At 33.5% G+C, this 24,264-nt stretch overlaps 4 protein-coding genes across 4 annotated transcripts; 3 read left to right on the forward strand and 1 right to left on the reverse strand.

Annotated features, from left to right (window-relative positions):
* The first annotated feature begins 1,501 nt into the window (after positions 1 to 1,501).
* On the forward strand, positions 1,502 to 8,946 carry LOC130820385 (CDPK-related kinase 5). The gene is made up of 11 exons (XM_057685736.1): positions 1,502 to 2,505; positions 4,506 to 4,636; positions 5,386 to 5,427; positions 5,561 to 5,669; positions 5,915 to 5,993; positions 6,111 to 6,407; positions 6,867 to 6,979; positions 7,185 to 7,292; positions 7,383 to 7,445; positions 7,534 to 7,701; positions 8,505 to 8,946. Exons 1-11 carry the CDS (start codon positions 1,945 to 1,947, stop codon positions 8,643 to 8,645), a joined length of 1,812 nt encoding a protein of 603 aa, XP_057541719.1. The 5' UTR covers positions 1,502 to 1,944; the 3' UTR covers positions 8,646 to 8,946.
* Positions 8,947 to 11,324: 2,378 nt separating this feature from the next.
* Positions 11,325 to 14,608, forward strand: LOC130820387 (zinc finger CCCH domain-containing protein 62-like). The gene is made up of 4 exons (XM_057685738.1): positions 11,325 to 11,552; positions 11,721 to 11,870; positions 13,238 to 13,355; positions 14,241 to 14,608. The coding sequence occupies exons 1-4, from the start codon at positions 11,507 to 11,509 to the stop codon at positions 14,362 to 14,364; spliced, it is 438 nt and encodes a 145-aa protein (XP_057541721.1). The 5' UTR covers positions 11,325 to 11,506; the 3' UTR covers positions 14,365 to 14,608.
* Positions 14,609 to 14,635: 27 nt separating this feature from the next.
* LOC130821618 (uncharacterized) lies at positions 14,636 to 16,082 on the forward strand. The gene is made up of 4 exons (XM_057687406.1): positions 14,636 to 14,647; positions 14,698 to 14,796; positions 14,882 to 15,011; positions 15,084 to 16,082. Exons 1-4 carry the CDS (start codon positions 14,636 to 14,638, stop codon positions 15,698 to 15,700), a joined length of 858 nt encoding a protein of 285 aa, XP_057543389.1. The 3' UTR covers positions 15,701 to 16,082.
* A 2,540-nt stretch (positions 16,083 to 18,622) lies between these two features.
* On the reverse strand, positions 18,623 to 21,671 carry LOC130820386 (uncharacterized). Its single transcript, XM_057685737.1, has 5 exons — positions 21,261 to 21,671; positions 20,921 to 21,183; positions 20,737 to 20,830; positions 20,533 to 20,644; positions 18,623 to 19,241 (listed from the first exon to the last, which is right to left on the reverse strand). Exons 1-5 carry the CDS (start codon positions 21,403 to 21,405, stop codon positions 19,055 to 19,057), a joined length of 801 nt encoding a protein of 266 aa, XP_057541720.1. The 5' UTR covers positions 21,406 to 21,671; the 3' UTR covers positions 18,623 to 19,054.
* Between the last annotated feature and the right edge of the window lie 2,593 nt (positions 21,672 to 24,264).

Consider the following 24,264-nt stretch of genomic DNA (forward strand, 5'->3'; position numbering starts at 1 on the left):
TTCTTTGTTGCTCCATTGCCAAGGCATATCAAATACCCTTCTTCATCGCTTTCTTAAAACTCCCATTTCAATGCACTCAACCCCTTTACATCCACATCATTGCTCACGATAATATGTGACTTGACTTGAGTCATTGAGAGTAACACCCCAGCACTATTAAACCATCGGTGACTACCTATGGAGACTGTAGACTGGCCACGCAAATCAACACAAGTCCGTTCGGTGCAGTTTGACCTCACACGTGCATACCCGAGAAAACTTATCAGGACTCAAGAGGTCACCCATCCTAAAATTGCTCCCCACCTCCCAAAATATATTGTTACCACTGACCACTCGCTTTTTATTTTTAACTCAAGCATCTTTATTTTGTTAGGCCTTAAAAATTTAATAGATTCAATGAATGGAAATCAAATTGAATTAGAAATCCTATAATGAATTGAATTAGAGTTTTGTGACCTTTATTATCAATTTCATATGCATTTGGTTTAGTTTGATTTAGTTTTAAACTAATTTTAGATATTTTGGAGATTTTTAATGGTTAAATAAACTAGTTATTGCATTTGATAAATTTTTTTTTAAAACTTATTGACTCTAGGAATTATTCATGCCACACATTAAACTAGTATTAGCGGTTCTACTTAATCAATCGCGCGCAACACCAACGATACTGTAACCGTAGGTATTGTTTGTTGTTCTTTCGATTCTAACAAGTTTAAGGGACAAGGGAGAGAAAACCGCGTACAAGTATGGTTGTTTATATATAGAGAAATGAAGGAAACAAAAATTATGGTAAAAAACTCACATTTCACAAATTTGAGTAATATGATTAACAAATTGAAGAATTGCTTCATTTCTTTAAGATCATGCTCCTATTAAATTAGTTAATACATCACTTAAATCGTTTAAAATGCTATTATTTCACCTCATCTTTTCCTACCATTTGCGAACATTATTTAAATGATCAAACTATCAAACAATGCAACCTTTCTTATAGGTTCCTTTCTTAAAATCCAAACAACATAATGCTAAAAATCAACAAGCAATTTGGGAATTATACCATATAGAAAAAAAAAAAAGAAAATGGATTGAAGTTTTATTAGATTAAAGGTAATTTAGAAAAGGAAATTTATATCGTTCAAAAAAAAAAGATGGATTAGAGGTTGTTGGGTTAGGTCAAAGGTAATTTACGAAAGTAACAATAATTTTACGCTTAAGTAGATCATCTTCAATAGAATCTGACAACGTGACTATAATGCTTGTGTTTTTTGATTTATAGTAATTATAATACGGAAATAATAAATTTTACACCAATAATTTATAATGATCTAAATATTATGACTGTTTTTATTAAATAATTCTAGTAATAAATTATGCAATCAACTAAAATTAAATTCAATGAAATTCAAATTTTGGAGAATTAATTGAATTGATGTAATAAATAATTTACAACGTATCTATATTTTCTTACAAAGTTAGTAGATAAAATCCATATTCACATATCTTTTATCTAATTAATTATTATAAAGAAAAACTCGGATATTTGCCACGTAGACATAATTATAGTCAGATTGGACCATTTACCGGTCCACATTAAAACCCCAACAGTTAGAGTACTCCTTTATTCTCTATTCCTTCTTTCTTTTTCCGTTTTTCTCCTATTCTCTTTCCCTTTTATTTTTTCCCTTTCTATCCGCCATTACTAAAACCTTACTTTTTCTTCCCCATTTTGTCTCCCCAATATTATTTGATTTCCTCATTCAATCACCATTAGTGAGAGAAATCAAAGAATTCCAAATTCTAGAGAGAGAATTCACTTTTTTCTTTCATTTCTCTCCTGCTGATTCAAAAAATCTCCATTTTTGTGCAGTGTAAGACCCTTTAATGGCGTTTATACTTTGAAACATCAGTAAAAACCCATTTGAAACCTGAATTTTTCTTAAAAAAATGGGTATTTGTACTTCTAAACCACCATTAGAAACGAATATTTCGGATCCGAACCCATCGGAAAATCAAATCCCAAACCCACGAAACTCCGGCGAAAATCCGACGAAAAAATCACCATTTTTTGGGATCTACAGTCCAAGTCCAGCTCACTACTTATTTTCAAAGAAATCACCGTTATGGTCACCCGCAACGACAAATGCGGGTTCAAATTCAAATTCAAATTCAAATTCAAATACAAATACTCCGAAACGTTTCTTTAAGCGCCCGTTTCCTCCACCATCACCAGCTAAACATATAAGAGCAGTACTTGCTAGAAGACAAGGTACAGTAAAGCCTAATAACAATGGAATTGGAGGTTCAATTCCTGAAGGAAGTGAAAATGGTGGTTCCAGTAATGCGGGTCTGGATAAAAGATTCGGGTTTTCTAAACATTTTGGAGATAAATATGAAGTGGGTGAAGAAGTTGGTCGAGGACATTTTGGGTATACTAGGGTTGCTACGGCTAAGAAGGGTGATTTGAAAGGCCAACAAGTCGCTGTCAAGATCATCCCTAAAGCCAAGGTTAGTATTCATCTTTCCTTCTTTTATGATTCTTTTCTTTTAATTTGATTAAAGTTTGAATATTGATTTTTTTTCTAAAAATAAGTTTAAAAAAAAGTGATTTTAGTATGTTTGTGTTGAATGTTGTTCATTTATTTTTGTTTTCTTTCTTATAAATTGATTAAGGTTTGAATTTTGAATGTGGGGTTTTTTTTTTTTTTTTAAAAAAAAAGGTTATTATGATTTATGATTATGTGAAAATTTTGATGTTTGAGTTGAATGTTGTTGGGATTGAAGATATCAGATCTGCTGAAGTACTCACTTAAAAATTGGAGCAGTAATAAATTAAGAGAATATGTAGAATATATAATGTTTAATGAGTACAATCTCCGTTCCATAATACTTGCACTATTTCTACTTGGCATATAAATGATCGGTTGATAACAAAATACCATTACATAAGTGTAAGAGTAAAAAAAAGTGTATAAAGTATTATGGAACGGAGTAAAATATGTGGGTTTTATGATATCAAGATGAGCTAATTTGTGGAAATGGTGAATTTTAGTTTTAAGTGATTGAAATGCTGTACAGTACCTTTTTTTTGTCTTATTTGATGGAATTTGGAGTGTTTATATGGGAGCTTTGCCTCGTGAGTGAAGAAATTTTGTACTAATTCATTGTTTGCACCTTGTTGTCTTTGAGTTTCATTAGATGTGCAATTATAATTTGGTTGCAAACTCAAAGGGAAAGAAAATGGATGTATGTATGTATGTTATTTTATCATTTTATGTGATGGTTTATGCCTTTATGGTGACATATTAGCTTTTAATGATTGGTTATGCCGGTTTGAGATCGTTTGGATGTGTATGTTAATCAGTATAATCACCATTCACCAATCGATCTTGTCCCGTTGATCTTACAAGCGTGGAATGTGTCGGGATATACTTCCTCTGGATTTTATTAGTTGCTACAACTACTGCTTATCAACTAATCTTATTTGGTATATATTTCTCCATGTATAATGTAAAACATAGTCAAGTGAGATCTTGTTTGATTCGTCTTGATGCATATTTTCATAATATTAACTTTTGAGAATTTTTTATCATATGAAATTAACGATATTAAACATTAAAATCTTGCATTGAATAGCGTGAAAAACAAAATTAAATCAACTATTAAAAACCAGATGAAGTATTTATTCTATAGAACACGGTAGAATTATTAAATTGTAGAAAGTTAGAAACTAGACATAGACAAACTTTTGTCATATTTGAGGAGGATGGTTTATAAAAAGAGAATCTCCAGAAACTTGGAGTTCAAGATGTTTATTATAGTGAGATATTTTTAGGATTAGGAATGGAACCGCAGAAGCTGCCTTGATAATCGTATGAAGGATGTGATTTTTTCGGAGTTCTTTCTATTCTGTTACTGATGTACCCGAACTTGAGTAGTGCGTAACTAGGGAGTGACTAGAGATATTCTAAGCTTCCAGTTTGGAATCCTCTAATAGGTGTTTTATGTCAAAACAACACTAATTGCGGTAATTAGAGGCCTTAACGGATACATGTATATGGTTTTTAAATCGTAAATTTGCAATTTGATTAAGTTGTTTCATTCCTTTCTTACATGGTCAAAGAGACAAATACCCAGCTTCCGATGAGACTAAGTGAATATCGTAAATATGGGTATTTGTCGCATTTCTTTCTGGTAGAGCGCAATGTTCATATCTGAATTTGATCCTTTTCTCGTTGTAGAACTAGAATATTGGCGACAATTATGATTTATTGTTACTTTTGAGGATGTTGAATAGTGTAATGGGAATCGTGACAGAATATCTTATATTCTTATTAAGACCGGAGGAACTTGATTTGAGTGTTTAGATTTACCTTTTTAAGTTAATTGTGCTGTTTCAATTTTTAATTGGTGTTATAGAGTAATCAAATCAGTTCATATGGACATTCAGAGATTTCATTGTTGATACATTTGTCTTTTGCACTAACGCTTTCTCATTTTGTTTCTAGATGACCACAGCTATTGCCATTGAGGATGTTAGAAGGGAGGTGAAAATCTTAAAAGGTCTCGCTGGACATGAAAATCTCATTAAGATCTACGATGCATTTGAAGATAATGATAATGTTTACATAGTGATGGAGTAAGTAGCCTTTAGGTTTATTCTTCTGTGTATGTTTATTCTGATTATGCTGGTGAAGTTTTAACACTTTGTCTCTTATTTAAAGCTTTACGACGCCTAATAGTTGACTTGATTGTTTTTATAAGGCTCTACCAAGTAAAAGTCAAACTAAGAGTTGGAATAATAGGTGTTTTTATAAGCTTAAAGAGGGATCCAAATGGGAAAAATGGACATGCAATCTGAATTCAGATTTTAACCGACCACGTATTTAGTCTCATTCCTCTCTTATATGGTCAATGTTTCTGTATAACCGACCGAATGGGAAGCTGGCAAACAGATATTCACTTGGTAATGTTAACTTGCTCCGGGGAAAAAAGTATATTGGATTGACCTGGCTGGGGTCCATCAAGAATACACTGTGACGAGCTATGAACCCTACTCGCTAATGACCCGCAACTTTCTGTATAATAACCAGGTCTACCTTATTAGAATGTAGCTTTTGGTTTTGTTGGCTCGACATAATTAGGTGTTTGTCATTTGTGGATACTGGAAGCATACATTACTCGGTGTAATATTTCTGATGTGAAGAAGTATAAGACATTATTATTTACTTTTACTCCGGTGATGTTGCTTCTAAATTGATTGTGACTTATCGGTTCCGCTTCTTGTTAACCACGAGTGACTTTTTTTGGTGATTTGTTGAAGGAGCAAAGTACTTGAACTGTTTTAACTTCTATTTGCGGAACTAATAGCTTGCCATGCATGTGCAGGTTGTGTCGAGGAGGGGAGTTGTTGGATCGAATACTTTCAAGGTAAATTTGTAGTCTTGTGGGTTTTTGTTGCTCTTATCATCATGAATTTCAAAGCTGACTTTTTGGTTAGACCTGCCAGTTTAACGGTAGCTACGGCTTGGAAATTGAAAAGTTTCAATGTGCATTTTTGTAGGGGTGGTAAATACACAGAAGACGATGCCAAGACCGTTTTGCTACAAATTTTAAATGTTGTCTCGTTCTGCCACCTGCAAGGTGTGGTACATCGGGATCTTAAACCGGAGGTACTGAAGAAAAGTATTTTATTTGTATTATTTGTAGTTATGTTTTCTTGGATTATTTAACTTCATGAAAGTTTCTTGATTATATTTTAAAAACGTCATTAAATAAATTTGACATTAGACCAATTCTTGACCTGCATTTCGGTCTCTGGCTATTTTATACTACTGGGTACCGGCCCTTATGCATGTCATCGTGAATCAAATGTTTCTATCATAGTCATTCTAACTTCGTTTTGCTAATGTCCCAGAATTTCCTTTTTATGTCAAAGGATGAAGATTCGTTATTGAAGGCCATTGACTTTGGCTTGTCCGATTTTGTTAAACCAGGTTTGTCATTTGTTTTGTAATACTATACAGTATATTTTTACGAACGTATTGGTAACTAATATGTATATTGCCGAAGTGTAATCCATCACTGGTTCACTGTGGATATTTTACTTGTAGATGAGAAGTTAAATGATATAGTAGGCAGCGCATATTATGTTGCACCTGAAGTTTTGCATAGATCGTATACCACTGAAGCAGATGTCTGGAGTGTGGGCGTAATTGCTTATATTCTACTTTGCGGAAGCAGACCATTTTGGGCTCGTACTGAATCTGGTATCTTTAGATCTGTCCTAAAAGCTGATCCAAGCTTTACAGAACCACCATGGCCTTCTTTATCCTTGGAAGCAATAGACTTTGTCAAGCGAATGCTAAACAAAGATCCGAGGAAACGAATAACTGCTGCTCAAGCTCTTTGTAAGTATATTAGTCAAATTCCTGTAAAGCTTGTTGGAAAATAACCCACATGTATCCCACATCGAAGAATTAAAGAAAGATTGACTAACATATATATTTGACCAATTGGTTTTTTGATGGAACCTCATCGGGTTTATGTGTAATCAACTCTTCTCTTATGCGGATCTTTTGGTGTATAAGTATGCTGGGTAAAAGCTGACCCGATCTGCTAACTCGATCTGAACCTAATCAGAAATAAGTGGATTTGGGTTGGGATTTTTGACCCAATTAATTAAATGGGTCGACCCGACCTGATCTGTTTATTAAATGGGTTAGGTTTAGGTCAAAATTTTAAACCTGAAACAAACCTGTATAACCCATTTAATTAAATGTAAATCAATAAGTATAAGCCCGATAACAAATTTATTAAAGCTGACTTCCCTTTTTTTCTTTGCTTCTTCTAATCATCTTCATATACAGGTCATCCCTGGATTAGAAACCATGGAGAAGTCAAAATTCCTCTTGATATACTCATCTTCAAACAACTTAAGATTTATATGCGCTCATCTTCCCTTCGCAAAGCTGCTTTGAGGGTAGGTATTGTTAAATATGTTCAAGAAAACTCCATTAACTATAGAGTTTACTGAGAGAAACTAATGGGAGATTATTCTATTATTCTGTGATGTCATTATACACAATTTAGTGATTCCCTGTGATCCAATGTCATCTAAGAAAAGCCGTGTTTGTTTTATCCACCACCTTATTGGTATTCTTTTCTTACACTTGCTACTTCCACAGGCTTTGTCAAAAACTTTGACTATGGATGAACGTTTTTACTTTAAGGAGCAATTCGCCCTTCTGCAACCAAGCAAAAATGGAACTATAAGTTTGGAAAATATAAAAGAGGTACCTTTTTCTACTATTTTTAAAAAATTCTTATGGTTTCTCTTTTCTGATGTGAAAATGATGTACACAATCGTTTCCGTAATCTTTCAGGCCTTGATGAAGAATGCAACAGACGCCATGAAGGAGTCTCGCGCTCATGAAATTTTAACCTCTGTAAGTGCTTTTTGTATTTTGTGGAGGATATCATTTTGAGTTCGCCCATATTCTAATCTGTCCTCTCTTGTATTCCCTTCTATTACAGTTAACTGCACTTCAGTATAGAAGAATGGATTTCGAGGAATTCTGTTCTGCTGCCTTAAGCGTCTATCAACTTGAGGCTCTTGAAAAATGGGGCCAGCATTCTCGCTGTGCCTATGAACTTTTTGAGAAAGATGGTAACCGACCTATCATGATCGAAGAGCTGGCTTCAGTAAGTTATCCATATTTCTCTTCAGTTTAGTGGGTCCCTCTACTAAATAATTATTATCGCTATCTGAGTGATTGCTATATGATGCTAAATTGCTGCCTCACCTATAAATTTTTCATGGTTCTTGTTTACGTTGCCACGCCACAATGCTGTTTACTAAGTTCTTTGGATGATCATATTCTAATCATTGTTATATGCCAAGTTGGTCCATTGTTTCCCTTGATTTTTGTTAGATTTCCCGATATGCTATCATCACGGTTATTTGTATCTTAGTGATATAGGGAAAGGATAGTCTGTACTATGGTGTCGAACTTCTTAATATTATCTAATAGAAATGAATGTTCCGAAGGGGTTTGAAGTTCTTGTTAGAGTATTTAACATGACCTGGGGCCTCAACCACCTGCTTAAGCTTTTTTGGGTTAGTTCCTTGACATGGTATTAGAAACCAACGTCATAAGAGATCACAGGTTCAAATCTCCACCACCCCTCATTTAAAGTGGAATATTTAGCGTCAGCTATGAGGGCCTGTGTCGCATCCACAATTCTAGCCCAATAGGTTCTCGTGTTGGGGGTATGTTAGAATATGTAACATATTCTGGAGCCTCAATCATCAACTTAAGCTTTTGATTGAGTTGGTTCTTTGATAATTCCATTGGTAAGACGACGTCTAGTCCTTGATCTCGAGGGGTTGATAGAAAGTTGTGACCAAATGCTTTAATAATTACCATACTAAAGGGACATTTGTTATCCCAGGTTCATCTGCTATAAGTTTCACCATCCTAAAGACGCGTATGTGTATGTTTCAGGAACTTGGACTAGGACCCAACATACCAGTTCATGCTGTTCTTAATGACTGGATTCGGCATACAGATGGGAAGCTGAGCTTTCTTGGTTTTGTTAAACTGCTACATGGAGTGTCTTCCAGGACTCTCATCAAAGCTCAATAAAAGTGTGCTTAGTGATCATGGTTTTGTGCCTGTTGGAAGTCTCAAGCAAGTATTGTCATGACTCGTGGCTGGCGCTCTCGGTCTTCATACTTATTTCCAGATATCACCAGAAAACGAGTCTTCATCGTGTTGAATGAGAGAAAACTATGAGTGGTGGGAAAACTGTGTCGGTTTTATTGGTTAGTTCCTTACGTAAAATCAGGTTAAATTGTTTCTGACCACAAAGAAATGTATCCATCAGTCGTTTGAACTGAAGGGTAAAAATGTGATTCAATTTTTCTCAATATAGTGTGTAGTTCTTTAGTCTACGGGCGCTCGGGTTGATGCCCTATAACGTCTATAAATGACCCTTGCGAGTTGCCACCCCCCCCCCCCCAATAGTTGAATCAATTCAACTGATGTGGCTATTACCAATTTCGGTAACCACATCCGCCACCTCCAATCCAGTAAAAATTATGAATGGTGAAAGAACTTTCTTTTCATCTTCGTGTTATGATTCTACCTCTACAAATTTTATTTTAATTATAATTGTAAGCTTCTACCAACTTATAATTCTACCTACGATCGAATCAATCGGTTGTGTTTGAATCGTAAAATCGTAGATTAGAATCGTGATTTTAATAACAATGAGTACCACCATTCAAAACAAAATGATGATGAGCAACTAACAAAGCAATACATAAGAAAGAAAACCTAAACACAAACTAGAAAATTTGAAGAAAATAATTTTATTTGGGAAAAAATTTAAAATTAGCTTTGGAAAAACTTATTTCTCAAAATAAGCGCCTCTTAAATCTAATTTTATGATTTAGTTGTATTCTATATATATAGATAGTGAGAGAGAGGGGATCAAATAAGAAGGATTTTAGAATGAGAAGGATGAGAGAGATTTTTGTTTGATTTTGTTTTGTTACTATATATACAAAAAATGATATTATGTTATAAAATAAGAACATTCTAAAAATTATTTCATAGTTATTTTTTTGTATAACATAGTTACTTTTACAATTATGTGTAATTGGTTCAATCGTGACCATAGATTTTTTTTTAGTGAAATCAAGGGTGTAGAGTCCTTCTTACCTTTTTCATTTTCAACTCCTGCTCATTGGATCCCTCCCCTGAAATACAAATGTTTTTCAAAAGCCTTAAGAAAATTAAGTATAGAATTCCTATAACTCAACTTGAGGGGAAGTATAAGAAATAAAACCTTACATATATAAATAAAGAAACAAATAAACAACAGGATGATTAGGCTATAATATAGCAAATAACTATGGTAGTTCTTCAATTATATAATCAAGACATCAAGTACATATGGTTTATTCATTCCGAAAGTAAAAGAATAATACAACAACTAGTTTCTTGAGAGACTGTTTCTTTGAGAGACGTATTTTAAGCTTAATCCATTAAAGATTAATGACTACTTATTGTATTTTTAATGCCTAGTTATATAATTCTTAATGCTTACTTACTAAATATTTAATGTCTACTTATATTATTCTTAATGCCTACTTACAATATTTTTAAAAATATATAATGAGTCGGCCCAATTAAAGATAGTCTCTTAAAGAGACCGTCTCTCACAAAAATTTATAATAATACAAACGCTAATTCTCTACAAAACTCTATTTCAAATAGCTTTCAATTATATATTGAGTTATGTATTAATTTTGGTGGTGTTTCTTCAAATGATGATGGGTCGATAGAATGCTTCGAAAATGAATATATAACATACAATACCTTTAGAAAATGACGATGAATTGTATCTATAAAATGTTGGTAATAATCAGCTACTATTCTTTATTTATAAAATAATTATAAAACATCACAAGATAGAGACATAACATCTTGTTCTTAAACATAGATAAATCTAGATGTTTTAAAATCTACTTCTTTTTATGTGTTCACACAAGCTAATAAAGATTTATGGAGTAATTCGAAGCAAGTCTAAACATGTGATTGGATGAGCATTAAGAAGCACTATGACAAATTGATAAATTAGTGCTTAGTCTTGTGACTGTCGACTGGTAAGGGTAAAATTGACTATCGCTCAGGATCTTAAGTATTTTACTAAGTATTAATATGTGTTATTAATGTTTTTTTTTATAGAGTAGTTCAGAAATCAACAATTAAAAACAAATATAATACTATATTGTTCATTATGATTTTAGTTTTTAGGGGCTTCTCTTATCTTTCGCTCTAGGATTCATAAATAAATGCGATGACCCTGGTTAGTCTATTTCCCATTTTTCTCATTACTTTTTATTTTTTAAATTATAACAATAATATTTTTTTATAAAGAATTATAATGAAGTCCTATTAGCCAACAATAAAAGTGAACAAAATATGCTTAATTCTATCAATTTTTTTTGCCTTGTTTGCTGTTAATGTTACTAATAACAAATAATATCTAATCACAAAGTTACACAAAATACCCATGTTTTTGAAAATAGTTTATGGAAAATCTTATTTCAATTTTTTTATTAAATAGAGCTTAATTCATTTATCTTATTTCAATTTTTTTATTATATTCAACTTGATTCATTTAGCTAATCATATTTCTAAGTAGAGCCATCTTGAAAATTTTAAAAGTTCTGTGCAAAATTTTTATATTACATCTTATTTAAAATAAATATATTTATTTTATTAATAAACTTCAATATTTTTTATATACGGAACAGAAGAATTTGTAACTAAAATGTAACCTACAAAAGTCCGCCAAAACCCGGAAGAGTGAAAAAGTATTCAAGATCCTACATTTCACGATTGAGTTTCTTCTCTGTTCAAAACATCATCTTCAATGGCTTCCAACAAAGGAAAGGACATCCTGATTGACCTCACCTGATCCTCTCCTTCGGACAATGGCGATGAAGACGATAGCTGCGACGATTCATCTTCATTTTCAAGGTCTCTTCTATATTTCTATTTTTTGCATTAATTTCTGCGTGAAATGAATATCAATCATCAATTCGAAGAGTAATTGAAATATTTAGTTGAATTCTATTTAGACTGTTTTGGTATGAATTGTTCCGGAATTATTGAAGAATAACGTGTGAAATTGATTTAGTGGAGAAGAATGTGAGTCAATCCACGATGAAGAAGACGATGTTTATGAGTTGGATGATGACGTATCCGACGAGAATGATTTTTCCGATGATGGCTGCATTGGAGCTGATTATGACGACAATCAGTCTCTCTCTAATCGAGTCATTCACTTTCTTCAAGGTGTAATTTCCGTTATTTTTTGTTTGATTTCTTTCGTTCATAATCTCATCTCTATAATTTTTCTACTTTATTGTATGCCTTCCTTTTGAGGAAATAATTTTCATTTTGTTTTCTGCTTTTGATTTGATGTACTTTTCAGCTTGAAAGGATGATTTGGTTTCAAACAGATGTTTGTTCATTAGAAAACTGAAATGTGAAATGTTATAGTTGAAACGACAAATCAGTTCAACTATATATAGAGATGATTTTGATCGCTAGCCCCTAAGGTGCTAAAGTATAGAAATGAGATTGAGGTTGTTAGGATTATAGGTGGCTTGGTACACCAAAGTAATTTGTACTTAAATAAGGCAATTAATTGAGTGTTATAGTATGGTAAGATAAGAGCCATATGTTAGCTTGGCATTCGTTAGAGGAGGAAGAATCTTAGTACCAATGATGAGAAATCATATGTTGGCGCAGACACTGGAGAGCAAGGCAAGGAATTAGACTAGGACAAATGTAGGATGGCAAGAGGGAGTATAGGACACCATTGGACATATTGATCAAGTAAACTGACCAACCAAAAGCTACTAGGCAGCAAGTACTCGAACAAGTACCATTCTGCTCTAACGAGCACTTCTGTTACGTTGGCTTGTTTTGTGCAGCTTTTTGTATGCCTTTGCCCTATGCTTTCCTATAAATACCACATTCCTAGGTCATTGTTAGTAAGCCAAAAGTCTCATTAGAAACTCTCCTTTCTTGCTTAGTTTATTACTCCCTAACTTAGCCGCTCTTTCCTATTCTAATTTCCTTTGTAATTCCTTTGGGTTTATAGCTTTTGTTATTTAACACATTATAATATAATCCTTGCTAGGTATGGTGGATGTAGCCTTATTTGGTGCACCACCTTGAATTCTTGTGTTGTTTATTGCTTTGTTCATTTTGACATTCATCATACTCTTGAATTTTTGGTTCATGTCTTTGTGTATTACATAGACACTCATTTCAGAGGTCCATTAGATATGGAGTTTTGGTGAAATTGAGGGTCATTTTTTATGTTGCCTTGAACTGCAGAGTAAAGACATCCGAGAGTAGCTAATAATGTTGATCAAGATGTGTTTGCTATTATGTTTAGTTGATTTAATGATGAACTGTTTAAAAGGTCTTACATCTGAAGTATTATGCAAATGAATATGCTGCTAGTTGTAAACGAAACATTTATCATGAAGCTGAAGTCTTCTGCTAGTTGTGGTTACATATGTGTTCAGTGAACATTGCAAGATTCTCCCTGGCATTCATTTTTTTCTAATGCAGAGCATTCTTTAATTGGAAATTTCATTTTGTGGTTCTGTTTGTATTTTTACTGGGCAATCCATTTTTTCAATCAGGAAAACATGATTTGCAAGAGTTAAGCCTTATAGCTTGCAAATCCTATTTGAGAAGACATGACCTTAGAGTGTCGGGGAACAAGGATGAATGTATTCGTAGGGTACAGGAGCACTGGAGGTATGTTATCGTGCAATAATGTAATATCTGTCTGTCACAAGCTATGTTTGAGAGTTAATGTCATAGGCTGAGACTTCTGTAAGTTTTTTTTTTTTTTTTTTTTTAAAAAATTTTTTTTGAAGAATAAAAGATGGGAAAGCTGAAGTCCTCTATACCTGGGCATCTTTTGTCGTCAATTGCATAGGTGCCGTGATTTTTTATCAATGAATTTATTTATTATATGTGGTGGCTTGAAGTTCTAGTCATTTAGCAGGTGATGTTTGCAAAGGAGACATTGTTCTCTTCAAACAAAAGGTCTATGGAATTTATAACTTTGGCTTTTATTTTATTACTAGTCCTCGATCTTAAAAGTGTTTGTCTTTGTATCTGCCTCTTTGGTTGCAATGCTTTTCCTCTTTTCTTTAATTTTTATTATTTGGGGTTGAAGGACAATGAGGGCATATCTTGTTACAACATACAACATTCTATTACCCCAATGCCGTTATGGCTACCACTTAGGATGAGGTTAGGGAGGTTGGTTGTGTCGTATGTACCTTATCCTTGTTAGTAATAACATTAACAAAAAGGTTGTTTCCGATTGACCCTTGGTAGTAAACATCTTGTGCAACTTTACATAAGTAAGTACATATCTTGTTGAATGAACAATTTTTTCATTATGAAAAGGTTTTTTTTTTAAATTGTTTTTTTATTTCAAATATTGTAATTGGAACTTGGAAGAGTTGATGAAGGAAAATATTAAGTGTGACTGTTAGACTTTTGAATTTCTAAGGGCAATTTGCAAGCAATGATTTGAAAGAATCAGGGGATATACTTTTGATCATAAAGTTCTATATCTTCAGTTTGTACTGACATTTTCTTCTAAATTAAAATTGTCACTCAACGAAGTTTTGACAAAGTGACAAGGAAAGGTAAACTTCTTGGGAAAAGAACAATTGCTGGACGAGTCGTAAAAGAAAGCTATGGTGCAGCAAAGCAACAACATACATTCACAATAAGGGCGTATTATTGACATTACTAAGCCTATGTAAGCCTCTAATATTATGTTCATTATTGACTATTACACTAAGATCTTGTTCTCTCCTCCGCCTAGTCAAACAACTAAAAAGTTGGGAACAACAGAGCCTAAATCTTATTGCAAGTTCCTGGAACATGAATGATGCTTTTAGGAATAAATTTATATCATTCATCTCCACTCATCAAACCCTAGGGGAGTGGTAGACTAATCTGTATAAGGAATACTTCTTTGCTAGTGTCAGTACTTGTAGATTAATTTTGTGTAAATGATATATTTTGTATCAGTGTCTTATATAATATGGGAAACTTATTATGTTCCTATCTCTAGATTGAGGTACTCTGGAGCAAGGGGATAAAGAAATTGCTTCCTCTCTTTCCTTTGCTCGTCAAGGGACAAAATCTATATAGATTGAAAACCTACAAACAGGTGAATAATGTATCATTTTTTTACTTCTATATTTGTATAGCTCTAGCAAATTTGTCTAATTGCTGTAAATGTTTAAAATGTTAAGCTCTGGAAGAATGAGGGACAAAGAAGGAATGTTCTTGTTGAAAAGCATAGACGAGGGACATCTGCATGGATTAAAAGAGCAAAGAGGAAGAAAACTTGTTTTAGCAATGAAGGTTCAAAGGCTACGAGCCGTATGTTATTCTTCTAAATATTGTGTCAATTTCTTTTCCATTTGATGCCTTGCTTATATGAATTTTCATTAGGAGGAAAATCTTGGAATGTTTTTCATTGTGAAAGAGCGTCTCATACGAGTTATCCTGAACGAGGCAAACATTTTGGCGCAGAGAAAGGGGACTCATTATCAAGACATTCAACCACTAATTGCAATAATCAAAAGTTTAATTTGAAACATCGAGCTACGGTAAGAAAATCGAAAGATGTACATACTAAATCCTTTCAGAGACCTCAAAAGATAGTCTTCCAGAATGGAAATAACGAGATTCATTCAAATCATGGTTCTTTCCAAAAACGTTTCGAGCCTCCGGTAGGGCCTCATTATAGAAGTGCACCATTATGTTCACATTCTAGTGAATTCCTGGGTGAAATCTCTTATCATGGTCCATTGGTCATGCCTCCATCACAAAATACTGTTTTCAATCACAGATCCTTCCATAATCTGTATGACATGCGAGCACCACAGATGGCTCGTATGAACTCTCGGCAGTTCCTTCCTATAAGAACGGCGCATGGACAATGGACTAATGATCTTTTGAACTGCTCAGTTCATGGATGTAACGAACCTGGATCGAATGCATGTGCCATATTTGCATGTTGGAGATGTTGTCAAAGGGCGGGGGTGGTTTGCAATGTTCATCGATGATAACTACCTACTCTTGATGCTACAATACCAGAACTCCCTTGGTTGGTACCAATTTTTGATATCAAAAAGTTTTGTTATTGCTACTTTATTTTTTCCGCCTCAAGTGTCCTACTCCTTGAAGGTGCAAGCTAGTATATTAATTTTTGTTCTCTCTATCCTTTTGAATCAATCTTTGTCTTCATGTAGGAGCCATTTGACAATTTAGGGACAAACTAAAAGGAATGGTGGAGTAAATTTTGTAGCTTCCTCTATTGTGATGGACATGCACCCTCTATTTTATTAGTTACATTTCTTGTTTATATTTTATCCAATCACTATTTTGACCCTTAAGATCTTTACTTACTCTTAGCCAAAAATTACAAATAGTTGATCTTATACATAAAGAATAAAAAGTAAAACGATATTGATTGATGAATATTAGCAACTATGCAAATGTAGCAACTACTAAGAACAAGCAGTAGTAGGATTCATTCACTAAAGTACATTGTTCATTTTCTGAGCTACCGTTGCATGCATCGATGGTATAGAATTCATGCTGGAAGATCCTGTGATTGATCAGATTGTATAATTTGTCTTAATGTGAATACAAATGTTGGAGGAAAAGGGAAGGAAAAAATGATAGGGAAGGGAAGGATGGGGAGGGGTGGGGTAGGAGGAGTGTGCTTCGGGATACTCCATCAAGTTTTTCAAACTTTTGAACAATTGCCACATCAAAAGGGCTAGGATATGGTCTTTTCTCTTCTCTTAATCGATATCCAAATATAGGATATGAATCCGTCACATTCATCTTGGTTAAAAATTTAATCTCATCCTTGAGGCTTTATTATGCATGCCATTGGATGTGTTTACCCGCAATGTAGAGGTGTAAAACACCGTGATTTTAGGTCATTTCAAGTGATATTTATCGGTTTTGGCCAATATTTGGCGGTACGATAAATGCATCATCCTCGTTACTGTATTACCTTGTTTGTTACCGCAACCGCGACCGTTACTATGATGCATGCATCATATTGATGTTGAACATGAGAGAATTGCGATTGATCTTATGCTTGGGAGTTATAAAAAAGATATGTAAACATCAAATATGTAGAATTGATATCATTTTTTTTTGAGGCTTTAATTCAATAAATATATGTTTTCTGTAAAGGCACTTTTTCTCTTGATGCAATTATTCGCTTATTTCCTGGACTTTCATCCGGTGCAGGTGTGTTCTTATTGATGACCTTTATTATTGTGAAGCATGGGTGTTAGACGTTGCATTACTCCACAGAGCTTGTGTCTGAAGATTAAGTATATATAGCATGGGTGTTAGACGTTGCATTACTCCACAGAGCTTGTGTCTGAAGATTAAGTATATATACCGCGGAACTTTCAGCCAGTTTGCTAAATGCTTTTTATTGTGGATGTGGTATGTCTTTTCAGAGCATATGTTTCTTGCTGTAGCTAAACTTTTTACTATTACTGAAACTTTTGATTCAAACAACGCTAAAACATTAGTAGTCATAGGTTATGGTAGCTAGTGAGTCACCCAAAACATTGTGGAGAAACTAGATGCTCTCTAAAGGAATGACTGGAGCTGTTTGATGTGCTTGACCTTCACACTTCTTTTTTAATTCAATATAATTAAAGGATCCGTTAAATGAAAATCTTTTAAAATAATTTAGCTCTCGCTCGTAGTTTTAAAAACCGGGCCTTGGAGCTTCACCCTTGATGTTGTGTCTTGTAACTTTTTCTAGACGATTAGGGGACGAATTATGAGGAACAAACATGTTAAGAGTTCTGGATTTGGATTGTCTAGAGTTTGGCTTGTTTGCTTTTCTTTTACGCCTACAGTACTATGTGTGTCCTTGACTTTATGAGATCTTTTATATTGGATTTTTGATGTGGAGGTGAGAACATGAACATTGCAGTGTGCACATGATTAGGTGTAAGCCCACAGAAAAATGAATATCTGACACTGTTTTGGACTCCTCTTTTGACTAGACTACATGGTACCTTAACTCCCATCCATTCACTTTCCAATAACAGCAATTTGCCCTTCTGAAAAATACTGGGACTTCTCTTGACAGACAGAAAAGAGAAGATGGGGGAGGGGGGACTAATAATGCTAAATGAATTTGTGTATTCTATTATAACACGAAGTCTCCTTATCTTCCATGCAAACCTTGCCCCCTCATAGGTCGCTCCATTTTTCCTCTCTGGGCCACTATCTGAGCTGGATCCTTACTTCTTTGGGGCTACATCGACTTTTCTAGATTCCCAGTTTCCCACCATAATGATTGTTATAACTGTAACCTTATGACTCACAACACACTTATAGATGCAAATTAGATACTACCAATTATTTACCCCACTATCTAATACTCCTACTTGAGTTTGGCATAGAGATTAAGAATACTAGTTAGGGAAAGAAAATTTGAAAGAATTTATGGGATTTGTTTTGCTTGAAAATGGAAGTATCTAAAGTAATTGGAATGTTGTAAATGAAAAATGTGCAATTAAATATGAGAGGGAGGCATGGACTGACATCACTTCAATCCAAAATAAAATCAAGTAGTATATGTAAATATATCTTAGATAAGTTGGTTAGTGTATTGTATACCACATGAGTGACCAGGGTTGAAACGCATGAAGCAGGTTCTACGTAATTTTTTAGAATTATTGATATAACTTATTTTTTTATGGATCCGCCACTCGGGAAGGGAGTAAAATTTTGTTAACAAAAGGGTGATTGCACCGCAAAATATCGGCCGAAGGCATAGGTATTCCAAAAAAAGGGCCCTAACGTGGTGTTTAGCACCTTTCAACGCGGGAATTATCTTTTTGTTATGTTTGAAAAGATTTACATTTTACAGTGCGACAATGCAATATAATGCGATGCGGCCTTTTTTGCACTATGGTATACAGGCATTAGTTGATTAGTATGAAATTACTCTTTAATCAATAATCAATAATATAAAAGCGTGGAGAACTGTCTAAACTGCAATTATGTGCATGAAGTCGTGAACAGTTCACAAATTTCTCAGAAGAGAGCAACTCATATACACACAATTTGAAAATCAAAATCAATCGCTACAACATCACCCTTCCATTCTCGTCACCATGGTTTCAACTCAAGATTTGGTGTTGTGCAGATCTAAGATCAATACTATTTTTTTTTCTGCTTCCTCCAATCAACACAATGCCAAACTATGCTTTGAATTCCATGGTTACTGAATGGTAAAACCAAAACAAACAGTCATATTCTATTTTTGCTGCTTGATGAATCATCAACCTTTACTCACCAATAAGAATAAGGCTGTAGGATATAAAGAATAGACAATCACACACGCTAGTTGCGGAGTGGATTTGGAACTAGAAAAACCTAAAAGTGGTGGAGGGACGAAGGTCGATCTCTTGCGTCCAAGCTGAGCGATCTTGCAGATGCAAGTGCCAGTAAGTCTGTGCTAGTGAATCAGGGTCCATCAATCCGTCTGCTGCTCTTCCTCCTACTCCACTTGGCTGCTCCCCAGTAGTTGTTCTTTGCAATATACTTGGCATCCTGCAATATCCAGCTTCTATAATATCAGACCACAACTTTGATGTTAGCTCAGTCCCATCACTATGAAAGTCTTTATCCAGCTAGTATTTCTTTTCCCGAATTCTGTTCTCGACTCTCGAGTATCATGCTGTTTGTGCTCAATAGTATACTTAAGTTTCCTATTAATCGGTTTCTACTAATAAGCTATGTTTTCTTGTTCTAACTCCTCTATTTTTCTTCTCTAAGCCATCTTTCAAAAGAGAGTGGTGTAATTTGTTCTATCTCCCCCACATAGTCGATTCTTAGCCGTTCAACATGCATTATCGTTTTTGGAGTTTTGCTATTTGTTTTCGAGTAAGAGTATTGGAGTTGAGGGTTTGTTGATAGTTGTTTTACCTTGTCCTTTGAAGCTATATTGTAAAGCTGCTCGTCTGTCTCGGTTAGTTTGCTACAAATTCCATTATCTACTTAATTAAGGAAAGGAGGGTTAATGGAAGTAGACCAAAAACAAGCGAGTCAAAGAAATGTGTCGATAAGGTTAAGAGAAATTAAGTTTGAGGATGAAAGTAGGATATACTGCATCCAAATTAAAAATGTAGCAAAATGGCAAATGTATCAAATTAAGAGGGATGAAATGACTATTTTCCTAGGTTTTTTATTGAGCTGTGTTTTGTTTCAAGAAAATTATTTGGATTGAATATCATTATTCACGAAAGTATAAAGTAGCTTTTAAATTACTCCATTTTTTCAGGTTCATTGCTAGGAAGTTAATAGGAAAGGAAGAACGGAAGAAAATGGAAGAGGGACTAGATGGACAATGTGGAAATTTATGTCCTTAAACGTTATTTTTGACTCTAAAAATAAAATTTCATCCCTTTATAAATAAAATTAGGGAATTTAAATTTTTTTGGGAGAAATTCTTTCCTTTGGAGCAAATAACCCGAGTGATTAACATATATTTTTTTGATTAAACTTCATTAATATATATTTTCACATAAAATTTACTAATTATGGTGTGATTAGATAAACCTTTGATAATGATAATATATTCATAAACAAAAGAGACCCGATCGAGTGGAATTCTAATATGAGGATCCTATTGACATGGGTGGTTCTGGCCATGTGTAAAATGCCAACATCTTAAATATTAGTTGACCTTAGTTTACACTACATTAGACTCAATCTAATTACTTATTTATAGGCCTTAAAATTATGAAAAATATATAATAAATATGGCCTGGTGTATTTTTGCTTCCCTCTTGCCTATTGAAATAGATAATAAAGAGTGGGAAAGACAACAAAGACAACTTACCTGGGTGCTCCAACCAGACCATCAATAATAACATGAGCAACATGTATTCCCTGTGACTGAAACTCTCTTGCCAGACATTGTGATAGTCCTCTTAACGCAAACTTCCCACAACCTTTTTCAACACAAAGTAAGTATTTATGGATAATTTAACGCACTTCTTCCTACAAATTACGCCTTTAAATATTAATAAGGAATTACACATACACAATTCAGAGAAGCCAGACATGCCACCAAGTGAAGCTGAACAGCCTGTAAACAGTATTGTCCCTCTCCCTCTCTCTACCATACCTGGTAGAACCTAATTCCAGCCATACCGACAATCCATCATTAATTGTTTATTTTTTAACAATTTTATGTCTACATAAGCTTAATTGAGTAAATGTGTTACCTGCTGAGCACAGTGGAAGGCACCAACAGATGAAACAGCGAGTGATTTCTCGAAAGAATTGACCGGAATTTCTGTGAAATTGGTTGGATGCAAAGGAAGGGGTTGATACGCAGCATTATATACCAATACTTCCACAAACCCAAGTGACAGAACTCCTTCAAAAGCTTCTCTTATGCTTCGTGTATCCGAGCAGTCAATTCTTATTGCAAACACTTGAGCTTTTTCTTCCCTTGCTATCTCTTCTGCAATCTTCGATAAACTCCCTGCGTCAAACAGAACCAACACTAATGAATAACCATTAATATTTGTATTTATGTTCAAATATTTGTATCTATCTTGCCTAAATCTCGGGAGAGGATAGCAACTGTGTAGCCTTCATGAGCAAACTTGCGGGCTATGGATTTTCCCAGTTTAAGGCCTACCCCAACAATGGCTGCAATGCCTTTGGAGGGAGTGCTCGAGGAGATGCTACTAGACTTTGGCATCTCCCTTTTTGCTATCTATCCTGTCTCTTTTAAGAGCTGACTCAGGATAAAATTAGGAAAAGCCTTGGGGGAGGGTGAGGGAATTGGGAATGACTTTACTTATGACTTATTATTATGACTAGTACGATAAACTTGCATTAATACTACGTTTAAAAACATGCTTTTTCTTCCCTAATTTTGTTCATAAATGCTTTAAACGCCTGTCATTATGAAAATTCATTTTTTTTTCACACCTTCTTTTGAAAGACGACCTCTTTGAAAAATCATCTTTAATTTGATCAACATGTTATCATCTTTTAATTTAATTAAGTTTTAATGAATTGAGCCACAAGTTGTTTTTTTTTATTTTTTCAAAATCAATAAAAATATTCTATTTCTCCAGTATCATTATGTTGTTTTCAAAAATGTTATATTTTGAAGGTGGGATGATACAATGTCATGCATGTTGTAATATTATAATGCAAAATAAAAATATAACTATAAATTTTTAACTCCATTGAAATCAATAAAAAAGAGTTAATTTCTAAAAGCCGACATATATAAGAGTAAAATAAAAAAATTAAATGAAAAAGATAAAGAGAGTAACGTTTACGGATCAGATGGACAGCACATGTGGAAACCAACTGCTAGATCCCAACGGCCATTGATGTGCAGTCGCTGTTAGTTGTGCCTCCTGATAGACTAGGAAGTAGGAATCATTACATATTATTTTTCCTGTAATTTGGTGATGACGTGTGAACTTAATTTCCTCTCAGTTTAGTTTTATTACTCCTTTTCCTATCTTCCCTATATTTCCATTACCTTCCGTTGTACTGTACTGCTAGTAGTTTTAGTTTTGTTTTTTTATTTATGGGATAAATGTAGAGGTGTTTATTTTTGTATTATCGAGTTGATTTCGAGTCAGGTGTCTCGAATCGCTTTAAAAGGAGATTTTGTGTCCGTATTGATTTTTATGTTATTGTAAATCTATTTTTAAGCTGAGTTAAATTGGGTTCGTTTACAAGGTCGGGTGAGTGTCAAATCATCGGATTTTTTTTAAACACCTCTAGATGAATGTAATTTTAAAATTTGATAACAGTAACAAGCTTGCCCGGTTATTTTGGTTGTGTTTAGTGAATTGCCCATTACGGTAGTTCACTCTTTATCCCTTCTATTTTGCACTAGTTCTAAAATAAATAAAATTTAATTGAAAGAGAAATTGAATTGGAGAATAAGACAGAAAAATATATAACAGATAAAAATGAATGATTAAGATATAAAGAGAGAAAAACAAAAAAAAAAGATATGAAGAGAGTAGGACTGTAGGAGTATAACTTTGAATGAGATTAAAAAGGATAGTGAAACCATTAAAAAAATAAAATTAGCAAAACTTAAAATAAAGAATGATACAAAATAATAGAGACACCAAAAATAATTTTTTAAAATTTTGAAAATACTCCATATGTGATATGGAGTATATTCAAATTTTAAAAATTACTTTTAAGCTTTTACTTGAGGTCAAGAAAGGAAAATGGAAAATACAAATAAAAAGAACAAAACAAAATTCTATTGCTTCGTTTGGTATGGGTGTACATGATGAGTACACGAATATTATTGGTTTGTAGTTTTTACACGTCAGGATCCAAACAAAATATCTTTACGTGTCTAAATGAGACGAAAATTTATAAATTGGATCCATATGGGGCGGTAGAAAAAAATAAATGATGTCGATAATTTAAATAAAAAATAAATTTAGCAACACTTGATTAAGGTGATTTTTTATCTTGAGATTTCATATTTTGAAAGCAGTGAACCACAAATTTTAATAATAAACCAAAATGAAAAGATAAAACAGTAAACTTAGCAAGTTTAACAATTAAAAAAAACAAAAAATAAACTTAGCCGATATACCACATTATTTTTTTTTGAATTGTAGTATTACACTCTATAAAAATATCTAATTCATCATTTCGTAGAACCCAGCTCTAAAAACACAAATAATTATGCTAGATTGACAAAAAAAATGACAAAAAATAACACTATGAATTCAACATTCCACCAAGAAATTAAGTTCAATTATCAAAATTAAAAATGATAGAAGATCTATCAAAAAATGGATAGAAGATCTTTAAAAAAATGGATAAAAAATAACTTATTATCCTCATGAGGAGCAATATTCTTTGAATGATACATAGTTTTCATAGCTTAAAAAATAAAAAAGGGGCAAGGACTCGAAATTGGGTATTTCCTATGAATGTCCTCTACTTTTACCAACGCATGTACGAAATTCAAGTGATGTCAATTGACATCATTGAATACGTATTAGTTTCGCCACTTTACATTTTCAGTGCATTGAGTTAGGAAAATAGATCTTTTCAAGTTAAAAAAAGCAGAAGCGCTCTCATTCTCAGATGGAGCGAGCACTTTTTATGAAGTGCACGCTCCACCTAGTCGGTAACCTGTCGAAGGTTGCCGTTGAGCATTTATTGCTTTGTCATTATAATTCATGGGGTGTTTTAATATCATTACAACGTGTTGATACTCTTTGACTAATTTTAATGGAGCTAAATTAGAGCTATTGGAGTTTGTTTATATATTGAGCTTGTTTCCCCCTTGTTTATCGAGCTAATTCAGAATATCTTCTCTTTATACATTCCTATTCGTTTATGTTAGAATGGATATATTTTGTAGTCTTGACTCATATGGGGTTGGATGATATATTTATGGGACCATAAAATGTTTGGAACGATATTGATAGTATTCAATTGTTATACATATCTTTCTTAGTTGTCCTAATTATTTTTTATTTTTGCTATATTTTTATGTTTATTCTTTCTCTTTTAATCTTATAAGAAAACTCAATATATATTTATTTTGTCC

Source organism: Amaranthus tricolor, chromosome 8 (assembly GCF_026212465.1).
Source record: "Amaranthus tricolor cultivar Red isolate AtriRed21 chromosome 8, ASM2621246v1, whole genome shotgun sequence".
In the NCBI taxonomy this organism is placed as follows: Eukaryota; Viridiplantae; Streptophyta; class Magnoliopsida; order Caryophyllales; family Amaranthaceae; genus Amaranthus; species Amaranthus tricolor.

What these genes read in the sequence shown, in the direction of transcription:
- LOC130820385 (XM_057685736.1), top strand. Translation starts at nt 1,945, where the DNA reads ATGGGTATTTGTACTTCTAAACCACCATTAGAAACGAATATTTCGGAT. An exon ending in AATGTTTACATAGTGATGGA is followed by an intron (nt 4,637 to 5,385) that starts GTAAGTAGCCTT and finishes ATGCATGTGCAG; the next exon opens with GTTGTGTCGAGGAGGGGAGT. An exon ending in GTCCGATTTTGTTAAACCAG is followed by an intron (nt 5,994 to 6,110) that starts GTTTGTCATTTG and finishes TTTTACTTGTAG; the next exon opens with ATGAGAAGTTAAATGATATA.
- LOC130821618 (XM_057687406.1), top strand. An exon ending in GATTGAAAACCTACAAACAG is followed by an intron (nt 14,797 to 14,881) that starts GTGAATAATGTA and finishes TAAAATGTTAAG; the next exon opens with CTCTGGAAGAATGAGGGACA. An exon ending in AGGTTCAAAGGCTACGAGCC is followed by an intron (nt 15,012 to 15,083) that starts GTATGTTATTCT and finishes AATTTTCATTAG; the next exon opens with GAGGAAAATCTTGGAATGTT.
- LOC130820386 (XM_057685737.1), bottom strand. Translation starts at nt 21,405, where the DNA reads ATGCCAAAGTCTAGTAGCATCTCCTCGAGCACTCCCTCCAAAGGCATT. An exon ending in TATCCTCTCCCGAGATTTAG is followed by an intron (nt 21,184 to 21,260) that starts GCAAGATAGATA and finishes TGTTTGACGCAG; the next exon opens with GGAGTTTATCGAAGATTGCA. An exon ending in GGTCTGGTTGGAGCACCCAG is followed by an intron (nt 19,242 to 20,532) that starts GTAAGTTGTCTT and finishes TGGATATTGCAG; the next exon opens with GATGCCAAGTATATTGCAAA.
- LOC130820387 (XM_057685738.1), top strand. Translation starts at nt 11,507, where the DNA reads ATGGCGATGAAGACGATAGCTGCGACGATTCATCTTCATTTTCAAG. An exon ending in GATTCATCTTCATTTTCAAG is followed by an intron (nt 11,553 to 11,720) that starts GTCTCTTCTATA and finishes TTAGTGGAGAAG; the next exon opens with AATGTGAGTCAATCCACGAT. An exon ending in AGGGTACAGGAGCACTGGAG is followed by an intron (nt 13,356 to 14,240) that starts GTATGTTATCGT and finishes CACTCAACGAAG; the next exon opens with TTTTGACAAAGTGACAAGGA.